Here is a 20821-nt window from a genome sequence, read left to right as displayed (position 1 = left end):
CTTTTGGTTTCTTTTTTCTTTTCTTCTTCCCCTGCCTATTTCAGAAGAGCTATTATGCCAGTTCCTAGAAGCTTTGAGGTGATAACAGGCATAGACAAGCACAATCTGTTCATTGTCAATATGAATGTTTGATGCTGCAACTGAAGCACACATGGGTGCAAACTCCTGATATATGCAGAAAAACATGTCCAACCTTTTTTGTACACTTCCTTTTTCTAAGAGCAAATACAAAGTCTCAACACCTTTTCACTAAGCCTTAACGTGGTTTGCCCTCTGATAAACCCTCCAAGACTGCAAGATAATGACATAGCTCACTAAATCAGAGGGTCTGGATAAAACTCTGTGTTTAAAAAAAAAAAAAAAAGATCTATAAGTTACTGATCTCACACCTGACTCTTATTGGAGAGTCACCCTGACATCTGTTTGCTAAGTACTGATGAATCACTGTCTGCTCTCTCTCCTTCATCCCTCTGAAAACATTTCACACGTTTCCTTTGGTGATTAGTTCAAACACTTTTGCTATTCAATGAACAGGGCTTATCCTGAGTGCTTGCTTAGCTTAAGGTATGTGAGACCACATTTACTGCATGTAACCTGTGTTCCTCCTGCAAAGCCAGAATGTTTCAGAGCTGCAATTCTTCAAGCACTCTGTGACATTGCTCGTTGCAAAGCCTCCTATAAAAAATATCAGGTAGCCCAAGATCTCAGGTGTCAAAAGTTCATATTGATGTTTTGGATTTTTCTGTGCAGTGGTGCCAAAGTGGGGTGGAATGAATAATGTTCATGAGCGTGTTCCCTTTCTTCTCTTCTTCATCCTCAAACCTTAGCAGGGAAAGTAAGTTTATGTGAATAGTAAAGAATATCTCTTCAGTTATTTGACATGACTTGTTCATCACTAATCTTATTCCAGGAGAAGATTGCTGACACTGTTGGGTGAGATTGAGTGACTATAAACAACACTCTTACAAACATCCTTTTGTCTTGCTCATCTACTGAACTGCCATGGCATTGCTGTTAAATAAGCCTAAGCAGAGCCCAAACTCTCTGTCTCTACCTTCCTGTATGGTCCTTAGAATGTTTGATAATTCGTTTATTATTCCTCATTATTAAAATAATGATTGGTACTTAACAGCCAACTTGGAATCCTGCTGTTGAGTGGTGTCTCAGGCCACCAGACAATGTGTTCTCACTTTGTCTATTTGAAAAATCAGTGGAAAGATCCTCAGTCCTCTCAAAACATCACTGTCTGTGTTCAGCTGTAGAGGGTTACAGAAGGGGCAACTCCACAACCTCTTTCTACCATATACTGTGCAGGGTAGGTTTCCTGAGGAGTATAAATTGTGCTGCTTATATATCAGGTACAAGTTGTTTGGGATTCATATGTAGACTTAGACATCTCTAAAATTATCTGAGCTGGGTCTGGGCTTTCTTTCTTTAGTCAGTAGAAAGAAATGGCATTTCTTGAACACAATTTGGCCTGTTTGTGACAGCTAAATCAGGATGAAATGATTCATCACATAGAAACATTTCTTTTCTCATAACAGAAAGTGAGTCTGGATGATGGGAAGAGATGCAGATATCTGCATTGTCTCTGCCTGAGTACAGACAAATAAAACCCATCCATTATATGTGTTCTGATGTAGAAATAATTTTTAAAAAAAGACTAAAAAGACTAGAGTTTGGGACATACCAGCTTTAAATATAATTGAGCTAGCACCAGTAAAATTACAAGTTAAAAAGTGATAAAGTAATTGTGAACATGGGCAAACAACAGGAGTGAGTCTCCTATGTCCAGAACTGCTGTTTTCTTTACTGGTGTCTGAAAGATGTTTCTGTGTGCTCCAGTTGTACTTTAAGTCAATTTATTGGCATTTTGTCTCTTCCATGGTCATCTCCAAGTCAGATTGTCTCCCCACATCACTAGTGGAACACCACACAGCACTGGTCTTTGATCAGGACAGATTAATTTACTGTCCAGCTCTCAGCTGTACTTCCATGTCCCTGCTGCTCATATTTTAGAGAAGCCATCAGCTTCCCTCTTCCATGACCTGGCAAGCACAGGAATGTTTGTTATAATACTGGGGGGTCTTAGTGATTTTAGTGGTTTGCCTAGTTTAAATCTTAAACTTCCTGAACAGAAGAGATTCTCTTTTTTTCTTATGAGAGGTTGTAGCACATCAGAGAGCATCTCATGAAGACAGGTTTTATGATACTGAGCTTCTGGAATATCCCATTGTTTCATGCCTGAGTCAGGCTGTGGTACTGTGGCTGTATCAACCCGATGGCTAAGCTGGGAGTCAGAAGGAAATATCCTTTCTGCTATCTTCCTGTCTTGGAAAGCACATTAATGTGACTCTGAATTGTCTAACATAAAATGGGTGGAATACTGGTATATAAACTTTCTTCTCTTGTTCTTTGCAGATGACCATTCCAGGATATGTCTGAAGGGTGAAAGTAGCCACGACAATTCAGACTACATCAACGCCAGTCCCATTGTAAGTATCGTAACCTATGAGAAGTATTCCAAATAGTTGCTCCTTGTCATTCCTTGTTGTCAAAATAGGGTCACTCCAGGGACCTCACTGTTAATCTCAGGTTGTGAGCACCTCACAATGCTGGTGCTTCAGCCTGTCCTTTAAATTGAAGAGAAATGTATATGCATGCAATACACTTGATGTTTATTTACTAAGAAAAAGTCACTAGATAACCCTCATTCCACCTTGTAATACTGTCAGTTTTCTGTACTTGATATTAGATTTTATTAATTTACAGATTATAAAATTCAATGCTTTATTTTACTAGAGCTTTTCCTTCTCCTGAGAGGAAAAATAGCTTATTCTTTTTTGCATTGTCCTGCCAGCTACAGTAGGAGGAATGGTTTCTGTAGGCATGGAGGGCTGAGTTCACAGACTTCTGAGCTTCTTCTGCCTTAGGAAGTGACATTTCCTCTTACTTTCTTATTCTGTTGACCTAGGGAAGCCCAGTCTGGTGTTTCTGTAGCTCTCCTTGTTCTTCCATGAGCTTTCTGTTTGGAAAGCAAGAAGAGGATCCCCTAGCCCCTGTACATTCATTCCAACTGCAAAGTAGGTCAGTCCAGTTTTTGGGTCCAGGTACTCCAGTGTTGCCCAGCTGCCATTTCCCATGACTGTGTGAGCTGAATGTGAATCCTTTTCTTGTCCATGAAAGGTGATAGGGAGAAAAGGTCTCTATTTGCAGACACTGAACAGGTACAGTCATTCCAGTGGCATTGCCCTGTCATAGCATCTCAAGGAAGTGTCAGGATCTCCAAGTGAAGGGGGAAAAAGGCACTGTGTCCTTGACCTTGTGGGACTGCTGGTGTGGCAGCCACTTTTTCTCACAGTTCTTATTCACATTAATTAGCCACCAAAAAGTTATTATAGGGCAACTGTGAGAAAGAGCTTAGGATGGAGAATAAGATCTCACTGCAGTGGGCTGTATTTGCCATTACTGGCTCATTTTCCTGGGGAGTATCACTCCCCCAGTTAAATGACTTTGTGTGGGCAAGGCAGCTGACAATTTGCAACAGCATGAAATTACAGGCTGCATCCTTCCAATGTTGTTGACAATACTTTTTTCTTTTAAAAAAACCCAACAGCTACATAAAAAGTGTTCCCTGATCTTTGTTTCAGCAGAGTTCAAAGCTTCATTTCCTTCAATACATAAAAGCACTTTATTCAAAGAGTCAAAAAACACACAGAAGCCAAAAAACACCTTTGGGATATTTTTGTCTTTGGCTTAGGTTAGAGGGGAAACCAAAGCATCTGCATGTTGAGGGATTGCCAGTTCCATTTCAGAGGACAAGGGTAGATAGGCACAGATTGGAGCTTTTAGGCTGTTTTTAGGTGTGTCTCTGACTAGACCAAGCTCTGTTGGGCAGCAGGATCTGGGGATCACAGTAGGTCGTGTTCCAAGGAATATCCATCCTGCTTGTAAAATCACACACAGAGGTCCAGCTCCAGGGCCTCAGTGCTCTGCCTGTGTCTTCAGGACCCAGCTGGTGAGTTATGTTTGGTCAAGCCTACATCTGATAGTAGAAACTGAGAGGTTTTGTGGGAAGGACGGGAGTGGGAGGTGATAACTGGAAGTGAGATATTGTATTCTTGTAGGAGCTTGGTTGTAACTCACATGGCAACAACGTGGTAGCAAAGTGGAATTACAGCATCTGTAGACGGTGCTAAGGCAGGTTCAGTGTTGACAGCAGCACAACTGCTGGGTTTTTACTGAAAAAATGGGCTTCTGCAACCTGCCCAAAAGTCTATGTAGACACAGTTTAACTATTTTAGTACACAGTTTTGGCTGGAGAAGGGAGTAAATTCTTGCATGTGTGTATGTGTCTGTTGCAATTGTAGTTTTGGATTATAGTGTAACTGTTTCTTTAATAACACTGAAGAGTAAAGCATTAGATTAAGTAGTGTTGTAAATGAAGAAACAGGACTAGGATATCCCACTGACAAAACTGGGAAGAGGTTTGCTTTATCAAGATTCCCAAGGCTCATGCAACCACAGGGTCCCTGCTCCTACAACTTTGCCTCTTGTGTTTTTACAAAGGGTTGTAATCTTGCCTTTCCATCCAGCTCTTAATAAAGGTCCTTCTCCAGGGTTAGAACCATATTTATTTTTTTGTCGTTTTCCCAGACTCAAGAGTTCTGTTCAATACAAGAAGTCACACTGATGAACCAAAAATTCTTATGGCTGTCTTTGTATCTCTTACAGAAATACTTCTATGCCCAAAAATAAGTGGGTTCACAAGTGTTTCATTAGATTGGGATTAGTGCCCAGTAACTTGCATAGCCAAGAAAAACTGCCAAGAAAAAATTTCAAGTTCCTCTTCTTTCTGGTAGGATAGAGACCCTAGTGTGAGGAGAGAGTGCCACAGCTGATATTTGTGTAGACCTGCTATTCCAAGGAAAGAGATGCTCCAGTTAGTTACATGAGTTCACCCCACTAAGCCAGTAGTCATTTTGCTGTTTTGAAAGCAATAGGTCAAAATGTGTTTCCTGGAGGTGATACAATGGGGGGCTGATAGGAGGAAATCCCTGTTTTGCAAGCCCATGGTCTGGAAGGATTCCCTGCAAACTGCTGAATTTTGAGCCAAATTAAATATCTTCAGATTAGTGTTAACATATTTGTTAATCTGGTGTAGTTTTTGTATAAAGAAGTGGCAGAGATATTCAGTCGCTGTTCTCCCCACTTCAAATGCCCACTGCAATATTGAATTGGGCACTTGATTCTGCAATATTTACTGTGTTTATACAGCTAGTGAAGCCTAAGTTGGACATTTGTGCTATTTCTGCTGCTGTTTACTCGAGATCTTTCCTGGTAGCAGGCACACATTTAGTGAGTGTCCATGAGAGCACACAGCGGATGTGGAGTATCAGCACAACTGCTTTCACTCACTCTTGCAAAAATCCTACCATTTCTTTCCTTCAGACTCTTTCAACCTACATAACCTCACTAATTATCCTGTCAATACAGTGATGCTCCTGGTGCATTTGCTCCTTGCAGAGCCTGGGTGAGGAGTGAGCAGTGTTGTGAGATGGGCATTGATAGCACAGGATCAGTACAGGATGAACTGACTGCAAGAGGCTTTTTCCTCCCGGTGTGTGGGAGCTGTCTGGTGCAGGAAGAGTGGAAAATAAAGTAATTCTCTTTGAGCTTCAGAGAGGGAGGCTGCCAGTCCCATACATGTTCCTGGGTATCTCCAGCTTCTGGGTCAGTGGTCCAGTCTCCAGCTGGGGCTCACTCAACCTTCACTGAAGTCTAAATGAGTGCAGCAGCACACCGTAAAAAAATCCCCGTGCTAGACAATGAGCTGGCCACCTGCCCACATGTTTCTTCCTTTGAAAAAATGCTGCCCCCCCTCAATACCTCAATACTTCACAGTAGAATGTGAAAACTGGGATTATATTGGTGGCCCCACTGCAGCTGGGTGAAGAGAATCAGGAAAGATTTAGTCCAAATTCTTCCCATATGTCTTTTATTTAGCTGTAGCATGAGGCCAGGCAAAATGAGTCCTTGGGATAAATTTGCAGGGTAAAAGTGAGGTAGAAATCTGTTTCCCTCCTCTCTGAAATAACATAAAGTACTATGATAATAACTCTGGTATCGGCAGCTGAATGAAAGGCTTACAATTACAGCACAAGGAGACCCTGACTGTGCAGAATAAAACTGTGATAATTACTTCTGTCATATTTGTACTTAGTCCTCATTAAATTTCAGGAAAATCATCCAGTAGTAAATAATGTGCAATCTTTGCTTTTAAATCAGAGGTCATGAAAGTAAATGGGAAATTCTGTTTTTCCTCATAGGGTGTCTGAGAGGGAAAAAATCCCATCAACTACATTTAAAAACTCAGTTTGCTTATTATTGAAGACACCAGACTGAGGAATGTCATTAGCATGACAGTTTGTTCAAATACAGCATACAAATTTCATCAGCAAGAATAGACTCTGAAATTCATAATGGCATAGGCAACCAGATTCGCTTCTTTCATTCCATTAGGGGCTTAAAAGGAAGGAATTAAAAAATTGTTTTAAATTTTAATTCAAACATGAAGATGAGGACTAGTCTACCTTTTTAATTTTAATGCTGAGGTGAATGATTACAAAGTTCATCTGCATTTGCTGGATATGCTTTCTTTTGCAAAAACAAATACACTTCTTCTTTAAAGACTGCCTATATTTTGTGTAATAAATATATGTATGGAAGTAGATTTTCTTGATGTTGTAAACACATCAAGTCTGGAAACCACACAAGCTTGAATCCATACAAATTTTTAAGGCGTTAATCAGATTTCAACTTCCTTTCTGTTATATTTGGTCTACACTGGATTTCATTCTGATCTCATGATTTAGGAATATATCAGATGGACTCAGAGGTTTTAAGTGAAGGTAAATATGGTAAATATGATGTGACTGAGACCACATCTCACCCAGCATCCTTCTCTGTGGAAATCAAAATCTGACAAGCTGAAAGGGAAGGTAAAGGGAAGGAATTCATCAGTATTATCATTTACATGAAATTTCAAAATGGCCATTGATGCCTATTGGCACTTTTACTTCAGTTTGCAGTTTTACAAGACTGCTTAACAAGAATCTACATGTACCACTCTCAAGGATTTACTTCCACAATGTATTGATTTTTCTGTATTTCATCAGCATTATCAGTGAAATCGTGCAGCAGCACAATCTCTATCACAAACTCAACAAAACTCAGCATTCTTCGGGGAATTCTTGCAAAGTCCTAGAATAAGACAGCTGGATAATAGAACTCTTGAGGGGAAAAAACAGCTTTTATTCTGCAGTAAAGCAAAGGTGGAATCCTTGTCTGATGTTAACAAGATGCAACCAGTTGTGATAATGTTCTTCATATATTTTCCTACTTTAGGGTACTATAAGTCAGTTTATACTACGAAACCCTTTAGGAAAACAAAAGTTGTGCCACTAAAGTTTTCTCTAGTTTTTCTTTTCCAAGAAGAAATCTCACTGCTCCTCATTTTTCTTTTCTTTTGCTTTTGGTACTAGTAGTGATGGAAATCAGTACAATCAATTGCATGGCCCATTATAGAAATACTTGACCCCTAATATAAAATCATGAAAAAATAGATTGAAACATTATCACCAGACTTGTCTTTGCTGTACTGCAGCAGAAAATGAGAATTCCACCATAGCAGAACAGCTGCAATAATTGTAGGTTTTTCTTTCCAACAATGGCTGTTCGATCCCATTCTGATGTAAGCCTTGTGAACTTGGTGCTTTGATGGGGAAATAGAGGGAAAAATCATGTTCTTTTTGAACAGTTACTATTAGGGTGATTTCTGAAGGTTGTTCTGATGTAAAATGTTAGCAAACAATCAATTTTTGTTTTAATACTTGATTGTATGGAGTCTGGAGTTCTCCATTCTTCTCTGGAGAATACATTTTCAATTTTATTTTCATGAAGTGAGAAATCTGAGGGATCCTTGAAAGAAGATAATGAGTACTGACATTAAAAAAAAAGTCTTTTACTGGATCCTTGATTAGTTAGTTTAAAACCCATTACTGACTTTATTTCTTTATTCAAACTTCTGTTAACTTTGATAGATTAAGATGCCCTTGGTGGTCTTGCTGACCTTGAGAGAATAGAAAAGAACAAAGCAAAAACATTCAAGAACTGTCCCTTGCCATCACCTACTCATATTAAATTGAATGTGACCAGACTAGGGATTTTTCATGCTTTTCTTGAAATACATGTTCTTTTAAACAGTGCATGTAATACAAAATTGATGAAACCAGGAATTTCATTTAATTAGTTTAAACTTTGCTCTTATTTTCGTTCAGTTAAAGATCATTAATAGTGTGATAGCATTTTCTGCCATTTTCTATTTGCTCCAAGCAAGAAGAGTTTCTGCTCATAATTGTTTTTTGTGCAACACAATGTGCTTGGAATGTAATAATTGTAATTGTCTTTTGAATTATTGTTAAACTGCTGATATACTTCACCACTCTGTGCTTATTGTAATGTTTGCCACGTTCCAACAGCACCTTTGTGACAGAGGTTGATTAATGCTGAAATGCCAAGATTGGCCTATTCCTGATTTATCAGCTGAATGTTGAGATGTATTTCCTCCATGACAGCACTATTTGCATCATCCTTGATTTCTTCTGCCTTTGTTTTCTGGCATGTCTACATTTGAAAAAAAAATCATTTAGAAGAATTCAAAATGAATTATATTTTTTTCTAAAGTTTGGTGTATTTACTGTTGGTTACATTTCAAGCAAAGCTCTAGCCTGTGGAGAAATTACATCATTTTTGAGTGGATGCAGCCCACAAAAATTTCCACTGAGAGTAGCACATCCTCCTTGGTGTAGGTCAGTTTTTCTAAGTTAAGATTTTTAGTTCCAGCATAGGAAATCATTTCACCACAAATTTAAATCTTGTAGATCTTTGGGATTCCAAAAAAAAAAAACCAAAAACCAAAAAAAAAAAAAAAAAAAAAAAAAAAAAAAAAAAAAGAAACCCCAAAAAAACACCAAGAAATCATTTCAACTGTAATGGAGAATAAAAAAAACCTCTGCTTTTAAGCTTGACTTTGCTTGATCACATTTGCTGTTGTTTTCAGCTGTGTTCAGTTCAGTGTCTTAATTCTTACAAAACAAAGCAAAACAAAACCAAAAAAAAGTTGCTCCTTTTGAAATGTTTCCTAAGGGCTTTTTTGTTAATACTGATTTTTGAAGAAAGCTAGTTTTTCTTGGTCTCAAAATACCCACAACAGTAAATGTCCTGCTATCAGAATTGCTTTTTTCAAAAGGCAAAGAAAGCAAGGTTGAAACTTCTTGTGAGCAATTGCTTGTTGGGAAGATTTACTGTCTGATAAGAGAAGCATCCCAATGAAACTTGGAATAAAATGATGCTCTTACAGACATCCTGGTCAAGTTTTTTGTGTAACTATGGGTGGTGAATCAGAAGTAAGCTTTTAGTCTAAATTGATTCAGTGACTTTTACCTGTGTTGTGTTGTCATGGAGAATTTTAATATTAAGTCCAGCTTAATTATACATCAGAAAATTAGAAACATAAAAGTGTTCTCTTCCTTTTTGCAACATTCATCATATTGTTGTTCTGTTAGAATAACTTACATCTGTTCTTTTATGGTTCTTCCCTCTTTTATGTTGCACATAATTATGAGGTGCCTTTTTTACGCTGACATGTACCATCACTGAAGATTTTGATAGGCTATGAATAAATTCAGGAGATGCCTGTTAATGTGACTCACATTCATTCTTATTCAGATCTTTACTTATAGGACAGAGCTGTGTATTGAGACAAATTCTGCCTTCAGCTACATGGGTATAAGTTAACTCTCACCGACTTCAGTGTCACCGAGGCACACCCACACATCTCAGAGCTGAAATGGGTCTCTTTTCTTTATGTTCAAAGTTTTGTCCTGCCCAGTTCAGGGTTAGAATGAGTTTGTTTGTTTTTTAATCCTATCAGCAGATCTTCTTTTTCAGCAGAATGGGTCCTAAGATTTAGAACCAAGAAAACCACCCATCAGTTCGAAAACATTCATTGTAACACACTAATCCTATTTACTCCTGATGGCTTTGTTTCTTAGATTCTTTATTTTTTCTGCTCAGTGAATTTTCTGCTCCTTGAATTAAACGTAATAATTAAGGTCTTTAAGCAGAACTTCCTCCATTGAGGCCAAATCCATGCATTTAGATAAATCAGCTAACCAGAAAAAGCCAGAAACTGAATTTGTTCCCCATTTTTGCTGGTTTTTAGTTACATGTGCCCTTGACTGGCATGGTGGAAATGGAGAACATATTTAGATGTGTGGAGCATTCTTAACATTCAGTGTAGAAAAATGTTTCAAAAGGCTCCTAGGTTGCTATGAAACCACAAGTACTGATCTCAAATAAATGCCTTTGTCAGCCACCATAAATGATCTTTCTCTGCATGTTGAGGACATGGGACATTGCTCATCACCTCTGGTGTCATCAGTCTTTTGGGGGAAAATTCTCTGAGCTTACAAATAGAAATAAAACACTTTGCTTGCCAATAAAGGGTGGAAGGACATGGCAGTCCTTCAGGAAGTCCCTTGTTCTGCCCTCAAATACTTTCTGTCTCTAAAACTCCAAGGGATTTCCTTAAAATAAATCCAGTGTGTGTTCTTCTTCCTTATTCCAGATGGACCATGACCCCCGAAACCCTGCATATATTGCCACCCAGGGCCCTCTCCCTGCTACTGTTGCTGACTTCTGGCAGGTAAGTTAAAGATCTTTTTGAAAACTGAATTTATGTCACAAGTTTTCCTGTGCTTCTTGAAATGTAATTTGTGTAAAAGTATGTTGTGCTTGAGTCACTGTAGGTGGAATAACCTCAATTCACATGCCTTTTTAAAATCTAGTACATGGATATTCAAGACATCTATATGTAATACAAGCCCTGCTAAGGAATAGTTTATCTGAGAATTATACTGAGAACCTCTGGGCAAAGTATTCCTATTTTAGTGCCTGGTCTCTGTAACTAAATTACTGCCAGGGATTCAGTGATTTTCAGAAGTTCTGAAGAGTGTAGCCAGAATTCGTTGTCATTTTTGAGATCAGAAAGGACTTAACACCAAGCACCGTGAATTTTCCATTGAAATCTATTCCACACATGTCCCAGTTCTCCAATATGCTTCAATCCTTATGCATTTCCCCTGCCACAGGCAGTTAGGACCCAGCTGCATAAATTAAGGTAGGGGCAGAATTCTTTGCAGCATTGGGGCTAAATGAAGTAGTTCTTGAGGCACAGTTAGGATTTTACTTTACATGCAGGTGTTTCAGTGCTGGTGCAGCTCTCAGGTTTGGACCAACACATATTGCCAGGGTAGATGTGTGTGATGGTGTGATGGATACGAGTGTTAGATATTCCTTTGGAAGTACAGAACTGTGTCTGAAAGTTTACAGAAGCTGCCTGGGGAGGAGGCCAGCTGGGGCTTATTATCAACATGAACATATGCTTTTATTTTTTGTTTTGCATTATGAATTTAGAAGTTTTTGTTCTGAAGATAAGATAAGTGTCATTGTATTTTAGGAGCTTGCATCTGTTGAAATCAGCTCTTCATCTGCATCACTTGACCTATCCTTAGAAATTATTAACTGATCCCTATTGAAGACTCTTTTCATGTCACGATTTTTCTGATGAGTAATCAGGACATTGTCAAAAAAGTTATTGAATTTTGGGTGCATGAATATTGAAGTGCTCAGACCAAGATATTTTGGGACTGTTTTCTAGAAGGGCAGAGCAAATGCTTTCTTCTTGAAGTCAGGTGAGCTTTTGGTCTGGCTTAAATTTTCAAGGATCTTGTGATTTTTGTCCTCATTGTTTGGTAATTAGCTAGAATTGAGAAGACTGATATTTTTTGCTTGACACATGGGTTCATTCTAGCAGACATAATACTTGAAAATGTATTTGTTTAGTTACATATGCAAAATCAAATAGTATGTTAGCTATTCTTTAATTACATTTTATGATTTTTATGGCACAGGTTTTTAATAATTTGTTTTTTTCATATTTGTACATCTACATTGTGTGTACTTTGACCTGAAAATTCCCCTTTACACATTGAAGAATATATGTTCTCATTTTTAAATATGGCATTTAAGAAGCCCACTTTGAGTAAGCCTTGCAGAAATCAGAATTAATTCAAGCATTGAAGCATAGTATGAAGGATATCTTTTGTTCTTCTCCCACATCAGTTCGAAGTTAGGCACCCCATTTGCATGGTCACAGAGACTACAACTTTGTTTCTTTGTTCTCTGGTGCAATCTTCTTCATTCTACTTCATACTTCAAAAATCTCTTTCTTTACTTTCTTTCCTCATGCTATGTTGTGTGGAAGAGTCTTCACTTTCCTTCTGCTCTTTTTGCTATTTCTCTTCCAGTGTTCCATCAGTGAAAGTTCACTCCAGCTCCCCACCAGATTTGCTGTAAACATCTCCTCAAAAGATGTTTGGGAGCCATAGTTCAGCCTTGGTTTGAGTGTGCTTGTGTGCATTTCTGGTGTGATGCTCTTTTACTATTTCTTCTGTTAGGTTCCATAGAAAAGGTGGTTTTTGACGTTTGTTTTGATGATGTCTGTCACTTCAACATAACAGTCTACCTGTGCCAGTGTCCTGGTTTGGTCCATGACCCACTTTTCTTAAACTTCCTGCTGATCACAATTCAATGTGCCAGTTCTTGTCCCAAACCTTTTACACAGCCCAGGGTATCAACCAGATATAATAAACAGGCCAAGAGAGAGGAGCTCCTTGCCAAACACTGCATCCACGACCACAGAAATGAAGAAGATCCAGTGTACAAGTCAAAAGCCATGGCTTGAAGGTTTTGCAGTTTATGCCCAGTTGCAGGAGAAAAGTTAATTTCTATTTTCACCTAATTGTGCCTATTTTAATGTAAAGCATAGGAAATCTAAACTTGCTATGGGAAATAATCTTAACTGCTGTCAGGGCACAATCAGTTGAGATTTACTTGAGTACAGTTTTCTGTAGTTTATGGTGCTTCCATGATGCTGCCACCAGGGATTGTTTAATGATTCAATTATTCATCCTTGATACATCTTCTCAGTGGTTCTCCTCCCTCTCCCTCCTCCACTTAATGCCAGCTGTTGCAGAGTTGCATTGCTGTTTTTCCCTTTTTGTGCTCAGTGAAGCAGTTTTCTGACTGATAGTGAGAAGAGCAACTGACTCCAGAGAGATCTTAGGCTGTTCTACTGTTCCTTGTCTAAATGCACAATGTCATGCTTTAGCAAGTCCATCAGAAATTCTTGGAGCTTGACATCACCTTCCATGGCAATATTTACTGGATGTATTGCTTCCTATTTTTGCAGAGAGTTGGCTGAGATTCCCAACAGTCAGAGTGCACAGTGGGCATCAGCCACTGCGTTGTGTCTTGGCTGAAAGGTTGCCCCAGCAAGAACATGTTGTAATTGTTTCCACTCCTGAAGGCTTTTCAAGCTGACTTCTAGAAAACTCTTGTCTACAGAGCATTTGTTTTACTTGCATATGTAACGCAACTTTCTTGGCATTCACAAGACAGCTGATATCCACAATGAAATCCAAACTGCTTCTGATCTCTGCTGATTGTCTGCATTTCATGCTCTTATTCCAGATATAGTTTCTAAACCAGCTTTCTCTTAAGCTTTTGTTATATTCTCCCACCAGACAGTGACTACCTCCACAGTAGGAAGCAGTCTGGCCTGCTATGAATGGATTTGTGGAATGTCACAATACTTTGTAGGTTTTACCAAACAGATACTTTAGTTTTGGACAATCTTTTTTTCTAGTTTTACTGGCAGGCCCCTCTAAAACCTGTTATGTTGATCCAGTGCCCAGTATTTTAGTGCAAGTGCTGTTAGACACTTAGCAAACAAATTCCCATTTACTGTATTCAAGTTGCCCAGATCCAAGCAAAGATCATGGTTTGCTCAGTGCCTTTGCTTTCTCAAACTAGGCAGAGCTTTTTCATACAACATTGATGGTGCTTGGTCCAGGCTCATGTCGTTTAGCATTCTTAGTACAGGCAAAGTCTTAAGCTGCACCAAGAGAAATATACATTGGATATTAGGAAAAAGTTTTTTACAGAAAGGATGATAAATTACTGGAATGGTTTGCCCAGAGATGTGGTGGAGTCACCATCCCTGGATGTGTTTATAAAAAGCCTGGATGTGGCATTCAATGCTATGTTTTAGTTGAGGTGTTAGGGCTGGGTTGGACTTGATGATCTTTAAGGTCTCTTCCAACCTGGTGATTCTGTGAATTCTGTGTGATCCAAGCCTAGTACCACTATGGGATTGAGAGGCGCCAGCTCCACTGATGTCACTCGTGACCACTTCTTGGAAGATAAGTCTTTTTGGTAGGGTGGAGAAGAGCAGGTATTGTTCTTCAGTACCATTTAACTTGAGCCACTAGAGTTGGCCATCAGTCTCAAAATTTTCTGTAAAACTTTCTATTCGTTTGGGTTTCCAAGCTGACCTGAGAGATCAGCTTGAGAGAAGTTTTTCTTTCAAAGGCACAGTGTTTGAGCTGGAGATGGTCCAAATGCCTGTATATTGGTTATTTTCAAATGGTGTTTGAATTTGTGTGTATGTTGTTGTAAGAAAAATAATGATAGAAAGGCAATAGTCTTATACTGACTGTTCTAATGGCAAAACCCTCCACAGTTATCTGTGTCCCTCTGGTTTACTTCCCCAGCTCCTTAGATTCTTGGCATAGCTTCTCTAAGTCAGCAAGTGCCAAGTTAGTTTCCAACTTTCCTGGCTTACCTATTTCTCTGAAAACTTTCTAGCCTGCAGGAGTTGTGTTGTCAGTCATCTCATTGATCTGTTTTGCCACGGGGCTTCTTAATCTGTCTAGATGCTCTGTGTTTGCGGCTCAAGCAGAGATTTCATCTCTACCCGCTTGTCATCTCTTGGACCACTCTGGAAATTTTCCAGCCACTACTTTAATTAATTTTGAAAAGCCTCCAGCTGATTTAAGTCTTCTTTTAATTTTATCTGGTCTTGTTTTCATCTTTTACCAATTACTATTTCTGAGAAATACATCCTTCATTGATTCTATTCTTGTTCAGTGGGAATTCCACCTCACAATTCCCTTTCTCAAAAACTGGAAGACTGTCCTCACATGGTATTAATCCATTTTTACCTGAGTGGTTAAACAATTTGTCAGGTCTGCGAGTTGTTTTCTTCTCAGCTGGAAAGAAAATTCATCCTCAGGACAGGGTTTTGCTTTGATAGAGTTCCATTTTATTTACAAAGAAAGAACAGAGTTTTATTTCCTTGAACAAAGACAGAATCAAATAACAGTCAATAACTTCTATTTTCCAAACCTCATTCACCCAGTGTTTTACCCCCAACCTCTCTTTCAGCTTTTCTTCTACCAGGATCACAATACTAGTTTGTTGAGCTGTGCTGGTGGTTTCTTTATTCCTTTTACACATTTATGCTGCTTATCAGGATTAATCATCTTGCCTTGATTAATGCTCTCTCTCTGCATTAAGCATATCAGTTTCTAGAGAAACTCGCGGGTCCATATGCTTCATGTTTCTCTTGTTTTTGATGATAACTTCTGTAATTTCAGTTATCAGGCTTCATAAAAGAGTTTGCTTGTTTCTTACATTTATCTTGAATGAAAGGTGATGATTTTGTCCAGCAGCTTCAGTGAGATTTCACTCAGCTCTTTCACATAGCGCTATTAAAATTCAACATCTCTTTGAACATAATTCAAAAGAAAGAGGATGTGGAACATTTCTGATCTATAACAAGTTTTCGCAGCAGGAGTTCCATGTTGTGAATAATTCTGGAGGCATAAAATTTTATTATTTTCAGTATATGCTGGGTTATAATTCCACAAAATATTTGACATGAAGTACATGTCTTAACTTGCAAAGTATTCTAAGAAGCAAGGGATGATAATATACAAGAAACTATTTCTAAGAGTCAGGATACTTAGAACCAACTGTCCTTTCACTGAAAAATTGTTCTTAATTATTCTGGTTTTATAAATTGCATGTCTGCTAAGGTTCATCATCTCCAAAGGGGCATTTCTGTAGGAGGCCATAAATTTTCCCTCTGAAAAATACCCCATATCATGTCTTTCTTTCATAAATCTGCCCAGGTTTTCCCTTCTTTCCCCTCCTTCTTTTTGGAGGGAAGTACATTTTCATGTTTTTTTATTTTGCTACATTAAGTGAAATAGGGAGAGGGAACAAGCACTTCCTGCCATGCTGTATTTGCCTTGGAAAATGAAATAATATGTGATATATATACTTCTGTAAGCATTTGTTGGGCTCCTGTGATGTCCTCCCTCCATAAAGAAAATAATTAATCATTATCTGAACATTACAGAAGTTCTGCAGAAGGGGTAGAGAAATATGATTTTCCTCATTTTGCAAATGCTGGGTAAGGTACAGTACACCTAAGTCTCCTGGTGACCTAAAAGTCATGAGAGTAAGTTAAATACAGTCCACATTTGTAGTGGACACACTCGTAGTTTAGACCAGAAAACCCCATGGGTTTTGCCTAAACACATCTGTAGCTCAGGCTAAATAGATCCCCCAATGCCTCAGTCTGGCAAGAATGACAGAGCTGACACCACTCATGAGCAGCACCAAGTCAGACAGGAGGTGGAAGGCAGACTTCAGGTGCTGCCCCTTTGTGGTTGGGGTGCTCCTCTAGGAAGCAAGGAAAAACTTCATCATCCTCCACATTCTGAGTCAAACCCATGATTTTCCTCACCCCATCTTGTCCTCCTTACCTCCACTACTTGTCAGTACATGAATAGTCTTGAAACTGGAAATCCTCTTTGGCGTTCTTGTTAATGCTGCCTGTCTCTTGCTGACAGAGAGAGACCTCACTGGAGTGGAGATTTGCACTGTTGTGGCTGTAGTGACTGGGGAAACCTCATCTCTGTTCCCTTGATTATTTTTTACTTTTATTACCAGACTGTTAAATGTAAGTGCCGAAGGGGTCCCAAGAGTGAAGTCCATAGCCCTAATATGAGCCAGGCAGTTCAACTGCCATTTGCTTTTTGTTGCCCCAGTCCTGCATTTCTTAATCTAAAACTATTTTTACTTTTCTCTACCCCTGTTCAGGAGTAAGTTATCAGCATCAGTCAGAAAAACTGACTGTTGGTTTCCTCCCAGATCACAATGGAATATTAAGAATTGATTCCTGAATCACAGTCTAGAGGACATGATAAATCTTTGCATGCCTAATCACCAATATTTGCTTCTCTCTTCCAGTTTTTGAATTCAGCAAAAGAAATACAGAATACTGTCAGTTGACTGTGTCCTCTGTAAAAAGGATTAGTAATCAGTAGTCTCCAAGGGCAAATCCCAGTAGCAGGAGACCATGTCCCCATAGCTGAATGAGTCTTCCAGCAAAATCAGTGTTCCAAGCCCATGGGCTGAGTAGGAACGCCTGTACCAAACCTTTGTCTGCTCTAAATGCTGTTTTCTGTGCTCCCAGTTCAGCACGTTTTTGAGTGCTGAAATTAATTTACAGACTAAATTATTCTTCTGCATTTTGTTCTGTGCTTTCAAGCAGTTGTGATTCCCAAGTTTTATTTTCTTTGCCTGGAATGGGACTTCCTGCATGTCTAATCAGTTCTCACCTTCAGAAAGAAGAGCAGATGAAAACCAACAGAAAGCAATTCGATGTGTAAAATATGCATATTTTAATTTAATAAAGGAAAAACAGCAAGGGAGACATAGGCACAGAACAGTAGCCCCTAGAGCTCAAGTAACTTGTCAAGCCATGAGAAATAAATATAGCATTAGAAATTCCATAAGCGTTCAGTGAAGGAGTCTGCTTTTACCACGCTCCCTCTAATTATGGCTCTGGGTGGAGAAGGTACTTAGAAATGGCCCCTTAAAATTTGTATCCTTCTATTGTTTAGTTTCCACATTTTCAATACTAAAGGAAAAACTAATTTCTGATTATTTTGGTGGACTTTTGCTCCTTAATGTGGTTTTGTCAGCAGTGCAACTCTAAACAGAGGTCATATTTAAATTATTTAATAATAAGGCTCTTTAGGAGTCTACTGAGAAGAATAAGAGCAGTTTATGTCTCTATGAGAAAGCAGAAAGAGAAATTATTGCAACACATACAGACATCTTGAATTTGCCTTTTCCTATGACTTCCAAACAAGTGTTGCTAAAACAGCAGGGGACACAGTACAACTGTCTACTTATATATCGTCCTCTCTGAAGACATTTTTCCAGCTTCTGTTAGATACTTTTTTAATGAAATACAGATTGTTGACCGTTAATCATCCAACTTACAGATTTGCTTAACTGGCAGGCACAGTTATGATTTTGCAGATGGCCATTCTCACCTTGCCAGATTTGACCCATTTCATATTAAAGTTATGTCATTCACAAACAAAATATTTCACAAAAATGTTTGTATGACTTTCTGATTGGCATGCATTGTAAAGCTGTAGTTGGTAACAAAAATCTAAATTCAACTCAAATTTTTCCTTCAGTTAAAAGATCCTCTTTTTTTTTTTTTTAAGCTTAAAAGACATCAGTTGAGTTAATTATTTTTACAATACCTAATGGGATGAATATTATCTGATGCAGCAAGGGTTAGTACCTTGCTTTGTTGTTTTTTTAGGAGTGCTGTTTATTCATATTGAGTTTATGTTGTCCTCAGAAATTGTTTAGATTGTCTTAGCTGGTTCATCTGCTTTTCCAAGTCTTTGCATTTAACAGTTATACCAATTGTATGGGTAGCCAAAAAGACTGGAAGGGTAAATTCTGTCGTTTTCTGGAGGTCACTCCCAGAGAGCAGCTGGTGTGATTTGCAGGTTATATTTAGTGAACTGACTGGATTTGACTGATTTTCCCATCTATTTTCTACTTTTAAATCATTGCATTTTAGAAACTTCTCCACTAGTCTCCATTAAATGAAGAGTGTCTGGGCAGAGCTCCTATCTTGTCATTTCCCCATCACCAAAATGACAGAAATAGCTGGAAGAGGAGTTTGGGGAGAATCATTTATTATAAAAAGAAGCTTCAGAGTGATGAAGTGTCTGGAAAAAAAGGGGGCTCATATTAACCATTATATTTACAAGCTAGTAAACAAGGACATTTTAAAGTATAAGCTATCAAAAACTGATGTTTTATCATATTTATGGCATTGTTGTAACACCGGTTCTGCTATTTGTGCCTTTGTTTTTCTCATTACATGAAAAAACCAATTCTGTGCTCCTTTTCAAGTAATTATACTAAATATAATTCATCCCAATGTGGAAGCCCTTTATATGGGGCTGGCAATGCTGGATAACCACAGCATGAGGTCTCTACACTTGGTGGATTTCATCAACAGGGAATTCTGAGGATCACAATGCTCTGCTCATTTTGGGTTGCAGGATTCAGCCTTTAATTTGCAGCAAATGGAACAGGATGGTGTTATTCTTGTCCAAGAAGTGTTCTGAGAATGATGCATACAGCAGAACCTCATTAAAGATCATTAACATGTTACTCTCTAGGCCTACAGGCTGAAGGTGGACATGTCACACAAAGTCATGCAATGTCCTCCCTTTTCAGCAAAGAATGCCCTGCAGGCTCTGCAGTGAGCTCCTGTACAGAACTCAGGCTTTATTGCTCTCATTCACTGGACTCTGTTCACCATTTCTTCTTCTGCTGAAAGTATTATCATGAATTACAAGCATGAGCCTGCCTGTGCTAAGTGATTTTAAAAAATAAAATAAAATTAGTTTTATATATTGCAAATATATACATGTGTATATTATGTGTTGCATATATATAAATATATTTTGGTTTTGTAGAAACTTGAAGTCTAGGGCTTCATTTTACTGGGCTCTACATAAAAAGAAAACCTCTGTCCTGAGGACCTGAAGTTCTCTTTATTCTTCTATCACATTGTGCAAGCATACAAAGTTCAGAAATATGTGAATTACTGCATATTTGCAGTTGAACTTCTTCCTCCATTCTCCAAGGCCAGCTCAAATGTCCCTTTGGCACTTCTTCAGAGGCTGTGCTGGGATTGTGCAGACCAGGTCTGGACTGCCTGTTCTTTCTTTACCAAGACACATTTTTGGGGCCACTTTGTAGCTTATGGGTGTGCCTGGACACTGAGCACAGCCAAGTGTGAAGTGCTGGTGGATGCTGCTTCTGAAAACCCCATCAATTGCTCAAAGATGGGGAGGTAAAGAGATGACAGTGTAAAACTCTGTGAACTGCCTTTGACTCATCCTGCTTCCAAGTTACTTGGAAATACATGGTAATAGATACCAGCCTGATATTCTAATAGTTAAATTAGCAAGGAAACAATGAAAATGCTGGAGTCCTCCAGTCACAGGTGGTGAGCCTTAGTGAAAATCCCATCTCAATGGTAAGCACAGGAGATGCAGGGACAGTTGCTTGTAACAGGAAGGAAGGCACTAGACTGTATTGCCTTCTTGATTTAGTAGATTTGACTTCTACTTTTCACACAATGACCTAAAAGAAATATTACACCCCAGAGTAACTTTGAAATTGTTTGTTTAAATTAACTTTCATTTGGATTTATGCTTAATGAAATCTTCAGAGATGCAGACAGCCCCTCTCTAATGAAATGCTCTGTCTTTGAACCAATGAACAGGGTTGCCAAACTGTAAGGATTCCTCTCTAAATGAGTGGGCTTTTATAATGTTACACTTGGGTGGCACAAGCAGAGTGCTCGATGATTAGTTTATGGTCTAGATCATTGTATTTTTATTACACTCATAAAAACTGTGTTTCTCCTCATTTTCGTAATGGCTTCAATGAG

General features: G+C 38.6%; 1 protein-coding gene across 1 annotated transcript in view; it reads left to right on the top strand.

Annotated features, from left to right (window-relative positions):
• Positions 1-20821, top strand: part of PTPRN2 (protein tyrosine phosphatase receptor type N2) — a 634908-nt gene that overhangs the window by 577505 nt on the left and 36582 nt on the right. The window contains exons 16-17 of the mRNA XM_064703906.1: positions 2422-2495; positions 10691-10768. Coding sequence (XP_064559976.1) covers positions 2422-2495; positions 10691-10768 — 152 coding nt within the window. The remainder of the gene's footprint in view (positions 1-2421; positions 2496-10690; positions 10769-20821) is intronic.

This window comes from Zonotrichia leucophrys, chromosome 2 (assembly GCF_028769735.1).
Source record: "Zonotrichia leucophrys gambelii isolate GWCS_2022_RI chromosome 2, RI_Zleu_2.0, whole genome shotgun sequence".
Classification (NCBI taxonomy): domain Eukaryota; kingdom Metazoa; phylum Chordata; class Aves; order Passeriformes; family Passerellidae; genus Zonotrichia; species Zonotrichia leucophrys.
The sequence above is the reverse complement of the archived record's forward strand: the minus strand, read 5'-3'. Positions and strand labels throughout refer to the sequence as shown.